At 46.4% G+C, this 14,636-nt stretch overlaps 1 protein-coding gene across 1 annotated transcript; it reads right to left on the bottom strand.

Moving 5' to 3' along the window:
• Positions 1 to 261: 261 nt before the first annotated feature.
• On the bottom strand, positions 262 to 1,244 carry ARF6 (ARF GTPase 6). Its single transcript, XM_082275232.1, has one exon. The coding sequence runs from the start codon at positions 1,202 to 1,204 to the stop codon at positions 677 to 679; it is 528 nt and encodes a 175-aa protein (XP_082131358.1). The 5' UTR covers positions 1,205 to 1,244; the 3' UTR covers positions 262 to 676.
• Between the last annotated feature and the right edge of the window lie 13,392 nt (positions 1,245 to 14,636).

The raw sequence follows: 14,636 nt of genomic DNA, 5'->3' as shown, positions 1-14,636 counted from the left end.
CATACATTATATGAGATTTGGGATCCAATCATGGCAGATCTACGGCTAAATATTTTAATTTTGCAAAATTTGATAGCAACCAATTGAAAAAGGTCTAGTAATCAAGTAAGCTTTAAATATAGATGTATATATATATATATTTATCTTAAAGAAAAAAAAAATGGGGGAAAAACAATTTTCCAAGTAATTTGTTATATGCTAGCAGAACTCTTATTAAAAACAGCCTAGGTATAAAAGACAAACTGCAGTGTGATTGTTAAGGGATGAATTCTTTACGTTTACTAGCTGGAAGAGACCTAGCAACATACCCTGTATGAATGCAGAAATTACAACGAAAACAGAAAAGAAAGCGGAACAAGAAAAAAAAAAAAAAAAAAAAGTTTCTATCCCTCAAACCAAACCATTACAGCTTCTACAGAAGGAAGTTCCTACTTCTTCAAGCTCGGTTTTGAAGTTTGTACAGGAAACTGTGAGGTCAGAATTCTAACGCAGAAGAGAAAAAATAAAATAAAATATGTATACATATATATATTTATATAACATATTCCAGCCCATACTTCTTTGTAATTTAACAGGGTGATCCGTTAGATCAGCATAATCCTCCGACGTTACTTTTCTTCCTCTTCGGAGAGAAGCAACATCGTAAAAACTGTGTTTTTAAATCTTCTAATAGTCATTAGGATTTGTAGTTTGAGGTTAGCCACGTGAGTCCCTCATAGAGGCCGTCCCCGCTGGTCGCACAGGAAGGCTGAACATACCAATTCCTATCCCTGATTCGGGTTAGGCCCAGTTTTTCCTGAATTTCATGGGGTTTCATGGCATCAGGAAGGTCTTGTTTATTGGCAAATATAAGGATGATGGCGTCCCTCATTTCCCTGTCGTTGATAATACGATGAAGTTCCTGCCTAGCCTCGTCGATGCGGTCCCGGTCAGCACAATCCACGACGAAGATGAGCCCCTGCGTGCCCGTGTAATAGTGCCGCCACAAAGGCCGGATCTTGTCCTGGCCCCCCACATCCCACACGTTGAATTTGACGTTTTTGTAAGTCACGGTCTCCACGTTGAAGCCTACGGTGGGGATGGTGGTGACCGACTGGCCCAACTTCAGCTTGTAGAGGATGGTGGTCTTACCGGCCGCATCCAGCCCGAGCATCAGGATCCGCATCTCCTTGTTGCCGAAAATCTTGGATAGCACCTTGCCCATGGTGGAGCATTAAACACGGCTTGGAGAAATAAAAAGAACTGGGTTTGTATCTTTGGAAAAAAAGTGTTCTGAAGAGGGTAAAGCACTGGCCCAGGCAAGCCTTGATTAGGAGTCTGTAAAGTCCCCCCTGCAGTTGTATCAGGCGTTAGTCTGCAACTTCCAATGTTCTGGTCCTGTGATGATCTGTGCAGAGGGTGAAAGGATCCCCGATGTCTTGTATCGGGTAGTTTGGGTGGAGGTGGCTAGATACCCAACGTCCCAGAGGCAATATCAGGCTTGTGCTGTGCCCTGTGATTGGAGAAGCCCCTTGTGATGTATAAAGCTGAGTACTGACACAAAGAGGTGATATGTAGGATGATATCTCCAGATATTAGGGGGTACAAAGGAGGCAACAGTCCTTAAAGTTCATATATGGGGGCAAGCAACAGTCCTCAGATTTCAGGGACTAAGCACTGTAGTCCTTTAGGTGAGGTTTGCAGGTCCTCAGGATTGCAGTCAGTCCAACAGGTTAGGGATAAATAGGACTACCCCCCTGTATGGGTCCTCAAGATCAGGGTGCCTCTCCAGGTCCAAAAACTCAGGGAAGGTCCAAGGACTGAGGATGTCCCTCTGTGAAGGTCCAAGGACTCAAAAGAGCTTTTCCAAGGAGGTCCAGAAGCACTTTTGGGAAGGTCCAAGGACGTAGGGTGCTCGTTTAGGAAGGTCCTAGGACTCAGGGTTCCCCTCAAGGAGGGTCCAGTGACTTAAGGAGCTTTTCAGGGAAGGTCCAAGGACTTAGGATGTCCCTCCGTGAAGGTCCAAGGACTAAAGGAGCTTTTCCGAGGAGGTCCAAGGACTCAAAGAGCTTTTCCGAGGAGGTCCAAGGACTCAAAGAGCTTTTCCGAGGAGGTCCAAGGACTCAAAGAGCTTTTCCGAGGAGGTCCAAGGACTCAAGGAGCTTTTCCGAGGAGGTCCAAGGACTCAAGGAGCTTTTCCGAGGAGGTCCAAGGACTCAAAGAGCTTTTCCGAGGAGGTCCAAGGACTTAAGAAGCGCCTTTGGGAAGGTCCAAGGAGGTAGGGTGCTCTTTTAGGAAGGTCCTAGGACTCAGAGTTCCCCTCAAGGAGGGTCCAGTGACTTAAGGAGCTTTTCAGGGAAGGTCCAAGGACTTCGGGTGCTCTTCCAATGACTCAGGGTGGCCCTCAGATAAGTTGTGTAAAGCCCCAAGGCTCAGGTTGTACTGTGCTGATCCCACACCAGGTCTGGTGACACTTGGGGGCCCCTCTGATGAGGCCTGAGGGTCCAGGACCCCTAGAGCTGCTCCTCCAGGCGAGCTGTGGTGGTGGTCAGGGCTGAGGGAGCTCCTCAGCTGGGAGGATATGAAGCTGTGATGGGCGGGCAGATGGTGAGTCCTGAATGTATGGAGCACAGTCAGTGTCCCCAGCTCAGCAGCCACATGAAAAGCTTCCCCTCCTCAGAGCTGTTGCAGGCCGCCGCCTCCTCCGCTCCCCTGTGCTCTCTCAATCCGGCCGGATATCCCCAGTCAGCGGCTTCCGGCGGTGCTCGGACTGAGTTGGAGGTCCTCGGAGTGAGAGGAGGGGTGGAGGGGGAGGAGCCTGAACCGGGCGCCCGCCACAGCCAGGGAGGGGCCCGCTTCCGAGTCACTCTAATGAGCCGGTGCCGGCCCCGCCCAGCCTCGCCTGCGCCCTCCAATTGCCGGCTGGCGCGCGTGCGCAGAACCGACCCGCCCCGCCCCGCCCAGGTTTCAAAAGGAAAGGTCACGTGAAGAGGGCGACGCGTGCGTTGGGTGGTGACGTCACGCGGCAGCCTGGCGGGCGGGGCGGAAAGTTACCTCAGAGTTACGGGCGGGGAGGATTGTTAGGTCTCTCTCTCTGCCTGATGTGACGTGATGGCGGCTCTGGGTTTTATCACAAACCCGCCGTTAGTGCCCCAATGTTTGCCATTATAATCACACACACTACAACTTGTCTAATAATAAAATAGAGCAAAATAAATAAAAGTCCTCCAAGTGATGTCACCAAGTGTACCTGTCATGTCCTGTATAATAAAAGAGCAGCCAGTGGTCACTTTATTCTCCATAATAAACTTTTCAACCTTTTTTTTTTTTTCCAGTCGCAGCTTTACTTAAAGCGGAGTTCCACCCAAAAGTGGAACTTCCGTTTTAGGTAGTAATAACCCCCCGACATGCCACATTTGGCATGTCATTTTTTTGGGGGGGGGGGGGGGGGAGCGGGTACCTAGTTTTGACAGGTACCCGCTCCCACTTCCGCTCGGAGTGCCGCGGCGCCCTAAACTGAAGTTCTCCTCTACCCCCTGCCTCCCTGCAATCTTCTGGGACACGTCAGAGGTCCCAGAAGATTGCCGGCCAATCAAGACGCGCAACTCGCGCATGCGCAGTGTGTACCCGGCTGTGAACTGTCACAGCCGGGTGCCCACACCAGTGATGCCGGTGTTCTAAAATTTTATCGGACCCATGAAAATTCCGGACCTCGTCACTTCCGGCTGGTGCGAGCCCCGGTGCGCATGCGCACAAGGTCCGAGGAAATTCTAAGACTTAGAGAACAGCTGATTGAGAGGAGGAGGGGCTGAGGTGGGACGCACACACCGCCGCGGGAAAATTGCTGTCACGGGCGAACCATATGTGCTAGAGACCCCAAAATTGTATCGCAGGTAGCTCCCCTACAGCTGTTAACAATTTGGGGTCTCGGGGATGAAAGGGTGCGGAGCAGTGGTCCCCGGTTCTCGGGGTCACTGCTCCGCGCCCTTTCATCCCCGAGACCCACGGGGTCACTGCTCCGCGCCCTTTCATCCCCGAGACCCCAAATTTCTATCAGCTGTAGGGGAGCGTCTTGGCTACCTGCGATAGAATTTTGGGGTCTCTAGCAGCTTTGGTTCGCCCGTGACAGCAATTTTCCCGCGGCGGTGTGTGCGTCCCACCTCAGCCCCTCCTCCTCTCAATCAGCTGTTCGCCAAGTCTTAGAATTTCCTCGGACCATGTGCGCATGCGCACCAGGGCTCGCACCAGCCGGAAGTGACGAGGTCCGATTTTTTCACGGGTCCGACAAAATTTTACAACACCGGCGCCGCCGAGACCAGAGGGAAGAGGATCGAGGCTTCGGGCGGCCGCATCGCTGGACCGTGGGACAGGTGAGTGAAAAGGCTGGAACTCCGCTTTAATCACTTGCCCCTCCGGAAGATTTACCCCCCCCCCCTTCATGACCAGGCTATGTATTGCAATACGGCACTGCGTTACTTTAACCACTTCAACCCCCGAAGGTTTTCCCCCCTTAATGACCAGGCCAATTTTTTGCGATTCGGCACTACGTTATTTTAACCGCTTGCCGACTGTTCACAGTATATTTACTGCGGTGGTCAGCCCCTCACAGGCAGAGTGACGTAGGTCTACGTCGCTCGCCTGTGAGGCTCTGGGGAGCGAGCGCGCGCCCGCGGAGGCGCGCTCCCGCGCGGTCACGGACCCCCCCCGCGCGTGTGACCAGCGGACCCGATGTCCGCCGGTCACTCGGCGATCGGCGGGGGGAGAGGGAGAATGTCGGGCAGCTTGTGTAAACAAGCGACCTGTCATTCTCCTCGGTGTAAAGACACTGATCACACGGATCTAGTATGTAGATCCGTTGATCAGTGTCCTTACAGCTCAAGCCACAGCCAATCACAGTAGAAAGCACGCCCCTAGGGACACACACAGCCCCTCCCTCCCAAATAAAGTTAACCCCTTCACTACCAGTGTATTTTTACAGTAACAGTGCATATTTATAGCACTGATTACTGTAGAAATGTCACTGGTAACCCCAAAAGTGTCAAAAATGTCAGTCAAGGGTCCGATCTGTCCGCCCCAATGTCGCAGTACCGCAAAAGAAATCACAGATCGCCGCCATTACACGTTTAAAAAAAAACAAAAATTACAAAAATCTTTCCCTTTGTTAGTAAACGCGATAACTTTTGCGCAAACCAATCAAAATACGCTTTTTGCGATTTTTTTTACCAAACATAGGTAGCATAAAACAAATTGGCTGAAAATTTAAAAAAAGTTTGATTTTTAAATTTTTTTTGGGGAATTTCATATAAAAAAATTTGAAAAATATTGTTATTTTTGCAAAATGTACGCTCTTTTTTTGTTTATAGCGCAAAAAGTAAAAATCGCACGGGTGATCAAATACCACCAAAAGAAAGCTCTGTTTGTGGGAAAAAAAGGACGTCAAATTCGTTTAGGTACAGCGTCGCACGACCGCGCAATTGTCCGTTAAAGTCACGCAGTGCCGAATCGCAAAATACCCCCTGGTCGTTTAGCAGGAAAATCCTCCGGGGCTTAAGTGGTTAACAGACAATTTGCGCGGTCGTGCTAAGCTGTACCTAAATAAAATTGATGTCCTTTCTTTCCCCACAAATAGAGCTTTCTTTTGGTGGTATTTGATCCCCTCTGTGGTTTTTAGATTTTGCGCTACAAAACAAAAAAAGCTACAATTTTGAAAAAAAAATTTTTTACTTTCTGCTGTAAAATATTCCCAATAATTTTTTTTTAAAAATTAAATTTTTTTATCAGTTTAGCCCAATTTGTATTCTGCTACATATTTTTTGGTAAAAATAAAATTCCCAAAAAGCGTATTTTAATCGGTTTGCGCGAAACTTATAGCGTTTACAAACTACGGGATAGGTTTTTGGAATTTTTATTTATTTATTTTTTTTATTAGTAATGACGGAGATAAGCTTTTTTTAGCGGGACTGCGACATTGCGGCGGACAGATCGGACCCCTAAGGCTTCTTTCACACGGCCGCTCCGGATTTCTTCTCCGCTGCGGGACTTTTTTTTTTTCACGGAGCAGATGACATTTGTGTCATCCGCTCCGTATGCCCGCATATCATCCCATCCGTTTGCGGATGATATGCGGACATAATGTAAGTATATGGCATTGCGGATGTCAGCGGATGACACCGCTGACATCCGATTTTCCTTCCTTCCCGTTTATTGAACGGATGAAAAAATAGGGTTCTGTTCCATTCCAAAAAACGGAACAGAACTGAAAGGAAGAAAATCGGATGTCAGCGGATGGTCATCCACTGACATCCGCAGTGCCATTCACTTACATTATGTCCGTAAATCATCCGCAAAAAAATAGGATGATTTGCGGACATACGGAGCGCCCGTGTGAAAGGGCCCTAACTGACATTTTTGACACTTTTTGGGGACCAGTGACACTAATACAGTAATCAGTGCTAAATAATATGCACTGTTACTGTATACAGACACTGGCAGGGAAGAGGTTAACACTGGGGGTGATCAAAGGGGTTAAAGAGGAAGTAAACCCTGCACAAAAAAATGAGTAAAAAAAAAACCCCTGTAAGACAAAGGCATAATGTGCTAGTGTGCATCGCATACTAGCACATTATGAAATACTTACTTTAGAATGAAGCCCCCGCACAGCGACAGGACGGCTGACATGTCCTACTTGCTGGTTTGCGTCCTCTGGCCATCTGATTGGCCGGAGGCGTGATTACATCACTCCCGTGCAGGAGCCTGCCGCGCGGCGCAGGGCTCTGAAGGAACGGCACGGGTGGCTGTTCCTTCAGAGCGCATGCGCCGATGACGTCATCGGCTGCATTAAAAGTAAATATCTCCTAAACGGTGCAAGTTTAGGAGATATTTACAGTACCTATAGGTAAGTCTTATTATAGACTTACCTATAGGTAGAAGTTACAGAGAAAGCTGTACTTCCTCTTTAACTGACAATTGCGTGGTCGTGCGACGATGTACCCCAAAAAAAAAAAAAAAATTGATGTCTTTTTTTTCGGACTAATAGAGCTTTCTTTTGGTGGTATTTGATCACCTCTGCGTTTTTTATTTTTTGCGCTATAAACAAGAAAAGACCATCAATTTTGGAAAAGAAAAAAAATATTTTCTTCTTTTTGCTATAAAACATCCAAAAAAAAAATCAAATTTCTTACTTAAATTTAGGCCAATATGTATTATGCTACATATTTTTGGTAAAAAAAAAATCCCAATAAGCGTATTTTGATTGGTTTGCACAAAAGTTATAGGGTCTATAATCTATGGGATAGATTTAAGGAATCATTTATTTATTACTAGTAATGGCGGTGATCAGCGACTTATAGCGGGACTGTGAGATTGCGGCAGACAAAACAGACACTGACACTTTTTGGGGACCAGTGACTCTAATACAGTAATCAGGGCTAAAAAATATGCACTGTCACTGTACAAATGACACTTGGCTGGGAAAGGGTTAACATAAGGGACGATCAAAGGGTTAAACTTGTTCCCTAGGGAGTAGTGATCGACCAATTATCGGCAAAGCTGATATATCGAGGGCCGATCTGCACTTTCCCTGATATATCGGAATCGGCCACCAAGGTTACTGATATTGCCGATATTTAGGGAAAGTGCTGTACCGGAGTGATGTTTGCAGCTAGAGGCATCACCCCGGTACCGGCGTCGATAGCGACGGTCGGCTGTCTTGTAATGACAACCAATGCCACTGAGAAGCCGCTCGGCTGTCATTACAAGGAGCGGGAGAGGACGTCCCCCCCCCTCCCCCTGCCTTCCGTGGCTTGCCCGAGTCTCCCTTCCCACCAGGAGACCCGGGCAACCAGCCTGCACGGCCGCCGATTAAAGCCGCATTCGGCTCTGATCGGGTCTCCATGCAAAAACCCGGAAGTGATGTCATGACATCACTTCCGGGTATGCGGCGCCAAATTAAAAAAATGACAGCATTCAAAACAGCCAAACTTGGCGTTTTGAATGCTTTTAAGTGCAGAGGAGAGGTTTGGGGTCTTTTAGACCCCCAGATCCCTCCACAACAGTACCTGTCAAAGAAAAAAAAATGTACGAAAATATTTGCCCATGTCGGTTGATACTGATATGCATTGGCCAAAATATCGGTATCGTCAACGAAAAACCGATATCGGTCGATCACTACTATAGGGAGTGCTTACTCACTGTGTGGGAGGTGTTTGTACTATGGGAAGGAAGAGATCGGTGTCCCTGCTTTGTAGGGTCACAGGATCACAACCTTCTCCTCACAGAACGATGATCTGCCTTGTTTTCATAGGCCAACCGCGGTTCTGCCTGTGTTCCCAACGATTGGTGGGTCCCAGGGAACATCGAGTTTGCGGGATCCGCTGATTGGCTCTTGCTCTGGTGGCTTGCCTGCGCGCCCCAGACCCGGAAGTTCAGAATCACGTGCAGGTGCGTGATTTTGCACAGGAGAGCCACCTTGCTGCTGCATATGTACAGCAGCCTTTTTCAACCAGTGTGCCCAGGCACCCTGTGACCCTGGGGTGCCTTGAGGTTTCTTCAGAGGTGCCTTGGCAAAATTCCTAAAAGCTTTCCAAAAATTGCATACAAGGTGGCGGGCGGATGAAGCTTGCCTTTTAGTTATACCAAGCTACGGGTTTTCATCGTGCACCATTACGACTTTCTAGCTGTAGGCGTCCTAGCAGCCAAAAGCATCATCAGTTGATAAGGAGAATGCCAGTTGCCTGTATAGCATTTTGTTTAACCCTCCCTTGCCTTTCTCTATCAACTTTGGGGTCACTTTAGCTAAGTGATGAGGAGAAATTGAGGGAGAAACAAAAACATTTGAATGGTAGTCCGTACCAGTGTGCAAAAGTATATTTGCTTTGGAAGAATAAATCACCTCCTACGTTGGGTGTCCTACTTGTGGATGTTGCTGCTTTGGGTAAAGCTATTAGAATCATTTTTACAGTTTACAGTGGCATGCACCAAGACTGTCCATACTTTTGGAGGGTGCCTCAAAACTGTCCAAAAATTTGGAGGGTTCCCCGAGACTGTCCATAAATTTGGAGGGTGCCTCGAGACTGTCCATAAATTTGGAGGGTGCCTTGAGACTGTCCATAAATTTGGAGGGTGCCTCGAGACTGTCCATATATTTGGAGGGTGCCTCGAGACTGTCCACAAATTTGGAGGGTGCCTTGAGACTGTCCATAAAATTGGAGGGTGCCTCGAGACTGTCCATATATTTGGAGGGTGCTTCGAGACTGTCCATATTTTGGAGGGTGCCTCAAGACTGTCCATAAATTTGAAGGGTGCCTCGAGACTGTCCATATATTTGGAGGGTGCCTCAAGACTGTCCATAAATTTGGAGGGTGGCTCGAGACTGTCCACTCCATATATTTTAAAGGGTGCCTTTACTGAAAAAAGGTTGAGAAACACTGCTCCAGTTCACCTTCCTCACAGTGATAAAGAACTCCAAGATGAATGCAGGAGAGAAGAAATAAAAACAAAGAACAAACTTCTTATAGCGTAAAAATGTATGGTAGCCTTTATTAAAAGCCCCTGAATATAGGCTAAGCATAAAAAGTAAAAAAAAAAAACTCTCCCGTGCGGACTTCCACACTGCAATGTAAGCTGGATCCGCCAAGTAATGGTGTGCATTCCACCTTCAACCAAGCGCGTCGCAACGTACTTCCCAGCTTGACGCGTTTCGTCATCAGCGTGACATCTTCAGAAGCTCAGTTATAATAAACCTTGATGCTTTGTATGGGAGTACGCTATGTATAGATTTAATTCCTTCTGGAAAATGCTTGGTGGGGGCACTCCCAGAGAAGGAAAATACATACCTTGGATGTTGGAGGATCCTCTACCCACTACCATGCACCATGAGACATGTAGTCCCAGAAGACTATGGCTCCTTTTTAATCAATTAAAGGAAAACTAAAGCCCCAGCATGCCCTGAGAAAATAGAGCAGGGACAGCCTGGAGCCTGAAAAAAAAAGGACTGAGAGAGAAGGAAGAGCAAGGGTAAGAGGAGTGTGGAGACAAACGTGAGAGGAGGCTGAGGTGGTTCAGGAGGAAGAGAGAGCCACAACAGCCCCTGGAGTTGAACCAGCCAGAGAGAAGCAAGAGGACGGTGTTGAGAGGACACCATCAAGAGTGAGGAGGGAGATCAAAGGCACCACCAAAAGGAGAAGCTGCTGCCAGGCACACCGACACTGGACGCTGGAGCCGGGTGAGTGCCAAATTGACTACAATCCCTTTTGGAGTGTGCGATCCTCATCTGGGTGTCTGCAGTTTAATTGCATTTTTGGCACTTTGCAAAAAATAAGTTGGTTTTGTGATGAAGTTTGGGCACTCGGGCTCAAAAAGGTTCGCCATCACTGTTCTAGGTGGTCTTTTTAGCACAGTTTAGGTGGTCTTGCTGCCCCCTCAGGACCAAGGGTATCCAAAAAACACTGTAAGACAATAACAAGAGAAGAGCACACGACCTTGTGCATTACCACTAAAAAGTGTATTAACATCAAAATGGGTAGTGTACATTATACTCACAAACATAGGATATGTACAAGCCTGTAGGAAATGGGAACCACTCACCTCCAGAACACTTCTTTACTGCTGGATAGCGTGATGGCGTCCACAAAGACATGGTATGGCTTACGCGTTTCGAGGGAGAACCCTCTTCCTCAGAGCCAAAATTGCCACTCATTGCCCACTGTGGCAATTTTGGCTCTGAGGAAGAGGGTTCTCCCTCGAAACGCGGAAACCTCAAGGCACCCTGGTTGAAAAAGGCTGCTGAAGCCCCATAACAGAGCGTTTGTATGGAGGTAAACAATGCAGGACCCTGTGCTGTGCATTGCACCTCTAACACACTAATCACAGTTGCAATGCTCTGCAGGCTTCAATGCAAACATATAAAAAATGCAATTAGGACTGCTCCTGATAATAAAGTCTTATAAGTCCCCATTCACACTTGGGCGTTTGCGAACGTGGGTAGAATTGGCACAAACCCCCAATTGGCACAATTCTACCCACAAAACACTCTGCAAAACTGACAAATTGCACCATGCTTGTTCAGGTGGCATTCATTTTCAAAGACACCTAAACAGGGTGCTGGTCTGCTACGATTGTTGAGCGCTAAATTATGCAGCAATCACGGCAAGCTTGCCATTCAAAAAGGAGCAGGAAGCTCACCTGCATTTACTGTAGGTTCCATTGAAAATGAATAGCACCCGAACAAGCGTGGTGCAATTTGTCAGTTTTGCCCACGGTCGCAAACCCCCAGGTGTGAGCAGTGTCTTATTAAAGGGGTAGTATACTCCACTTTTTAACCGCTTGCTGACCGCCGCAAGTACATATACTGCCACGGGCAGCCCCGGCCAGGCAAAGTGACGTATCGGTACCTCACTAGCCTGTGAGCCAATAGCGGGCACTCCCGCCCCGGCTCGTTCCCTAACAAGTCCGCGCATGTGACCGGCGGACTCGATGTCCGCCGGTCACTCGCAATCGTCCGCTGTGAAGGGAGAAAGGCAGGCGGCTAATGTAAACAAAGCCGCCTGTCATTCTCCCCTGTGTAACAGCAGAGATCATACGATCCTGCTATGTAGGAACGTAGATCTCTGCTGTTACATGTAAAGCCACATCCCTGCACAGTTAGAAACACGCCCCTAGGGACACACTTAACCCCTCCTTCCCCAATAAAGTTAACCCCTTCCCTGCCAGTGTCATTTTTACAGGAACAGTGCATATGTATAGCACTGATTACTGTAGTAATTTCACTGGTACCCCCAAAAGTGTCAAAAATGTCAGTCAAGGGTCCGATCTGTCCGCCGCAATGTCGCAGTCCCGCAAAAAAAAATCGCATATCGCCGCCATTACGCGTTAAAAAAAAAACAACAAAAATGACAAAAATCTTTCCCTTAGTTAGTAAACGCAATAACTTTTGCGCAAACCAAAACAAATTGGCCAAAAATGTTAAAAAATTTTGATTTTTACATTTTTTTGTGGGGGAATTTCATATAAAAAAATGTGAAAAGTATTGTTATTTTTGCAAAATTGTCGCTCTTTTTTTGTTTATAGCACATGATCAAAAAATCGCACAGGTGATCAAATACTACCAAAAGAAAGCTCTGTTTGTGGGGAAAAAAAGGACGTCAAATTCGTTTAGGTACAGCGTTGCACGACCGCGCAATTGTCCGTTAAAATCACGCAGTGCTGAATCGCAAAATACCCCCTGGTCAGGAAGGGGGTAAAATCTTCCGGGGCTTAAGTGGTTAACTTTTACCTACAGATAAGCCTTTTATAAGGCCTATAATAAGGCTTACCTGTAGGTAAAATTAATATCTCCTAAACCTGCACGGTTTAGGAGATATTCGCTCTCCATGCAGCCGCTGACACCAGTGGTGCATGCGCTCTGAAGGTCCTTGCCGTAGTAGGGACGTCATCGCGGCTCCGACAAATCGCAGCGCCGGAGCTGCCAAACACGAAAGAGACGCAGAGGGAACATGACAGCTCCCTCAGCGGTGTCCGGGCGTCCGTGTGGGGGCTTCGTTCTAAGGTAAGTATTTCATAATGTGCTAGTATGTGATGCATACTAGCACATTATACCATTGTCCCACAGGGTTTTTTTTTTTTGTGAGGTTACAACCGCTTTAAGTGTGAAAGATAATGTGTAGAAAAATTGAATCATTGATTTTGTTTTTTTCTTAGTGCTGCAGCTGCTTATATTCTGATTGTAGCAAAAATTCAAAATGCGAGCCACCGCCTACAATCTACCAATCCATCTAAGGACAGTGCTGCAGTTTGAAAGCAACGGCAAAATCCAACTGGAGCGTTTGGAAGTACACACGCTTTAACTGGTGGAGGGTGGAGCTTAACTACAATATTCAGATTTCAAAATGTATTTTCAGATCACATATTATTTCTTATAGGAGAGCGCCTTCTACTGGTAGAAGAGGGAAATACAGATTAAGAACCAATTTGTTGCTCTTGATAAAAGAAAGCTAATCATGGGAAATTTGTAGGCTGACAATTTTATTCCCCCCGAAAAATGCTAGAAGCCTGGCTGTCAAGTTGCTCTATTGGCTTTAATACTTTCTGACATACTGACCTGAAAAAAGTATAAGAAGCTGGGGCTTCATTCTGATCAGTGTTGCCAACCTACTAGATTGAAATTTACTGACATAACAACCGAAATTTACTGCCACAACCACATTTTTACTGCTATTTGCAAAAGTTACAAAGTTACAGTTTTAAGTGCAAATTTCTGTATTTAGGCTACAAACAAGTACAATATGCAATTAGTGATGTGATTTAGCCTAGGTTCACGCTGAATACGGGCTTGAAATTTCAAACTGGCATTTCAGTCCGACTTCGGAGGCGATTTGAGAGACATCTGTGCGGGTTCATGCACAGATGTCTATTGAAATCCCCCCCCCCCCCCATGTCGCTAAAAGTAGTGCAGGAACTACTTTTTGGAATCAGACTTTTTGCCGACAATAGGCTCCGACTAGGCATGCGATTTGACATGTCAAATCGCATGTCAAATCGGCCCGATGTAAATGGGGGCTAAAGGTAGATATTAGGGCAAAAAACACATTTTCTATTTTATTTTTGATATAGAAAGTAAGTAGCTCAGGGACAGGACTCAGGAGGGCAAGGAATTAGAATGGGCGGCACACACACACATGAAATTGACTCTTACAGTGACACAGTAGTGCAGAAGCACAGATGATGATGACACCTCACAGACAAAAAAACATCCCTTCCTGAGTCACAGTGACAGCCTCTCTCTACCAAGGTTGCCAACTGTCAGTAAATGTACAGACAGTTTGTAAAAATCTGTGATTTTTTACAACTGTCTGTAAATATCAGAGACTGATAATTTGTCATGCTGTGTTGTGTAAACCAGGCAAATCATGTTTTATGGGTACTGTTGATTATGGGTTCTCTTGCAATAACAACCGATGCGGCTAAGCAGCCGCTCGGCTGTTATAACAAGCAGCAGGAGAGGTCCCCCCTTCCTCCTGCCCCCTTCCGCCACTCGCCACCTTCTGCTGACTGACCAGAGAACCGAACAAAGCCAGAATCTGTTTTTATTGGGTCTCAGATATGGTAACCCAGAAGAGACGTAATGACATCACTTCCGGTTTACTGGCATCCTAAAGGTGTCAGTTGTTGAAAATTGAAAGCATTCAAAAATGCCAATTTTGGTGTTTTGGATGCTTTCAAGAGCAGAGGAGGGATTCGGGGTCTTATAGACCCCTGATCCCTCCATAAAGAGTACCTGTTACGTGCCTATTGCTGTCACAGAGATGTTTACATTCCTTGTGAAAACAATAAAAGTGATAAAAATAAATAAATAAATAAATAAAGCAACAGTGTAAAAATAAAAAATATATAAATTGATCATTTAAAAAACATTTTTTCAAGTGCCCCTGATCCCCTGTGCTAGTGCGCAAAGGCGAACGTGTACATAGTTCCCGAATGCACACAAACCGCGATCGTCCCACACAGTTATTTTAGCACTAGACCTCCTCTGGACATCTGAAGTGGTAACTTGTAAAGGCATTTAAAGCAGCGCCTATGGATAGTAAAATTTACGTCGTCTGTCTGTTTGGTATCTGTTTACTCGGTGTGACATCATCTTTTTATATTTTACAAAAAAATTG

Source organism: Pelophylax lessonae (assembly GCF_965119305.1).
Source record: "Pelophylax lessonae genome assembly, chromosome: 13".
Lineage (NCBI taxonomy): Eukaryota > Metazoa > Chordata > Amphibia > Anura > Ranidae > Pelophylax > Pelophylax lessonae.
This window is presented reverse-complemented; position numbering and strand designations above follow the sequence as displayed.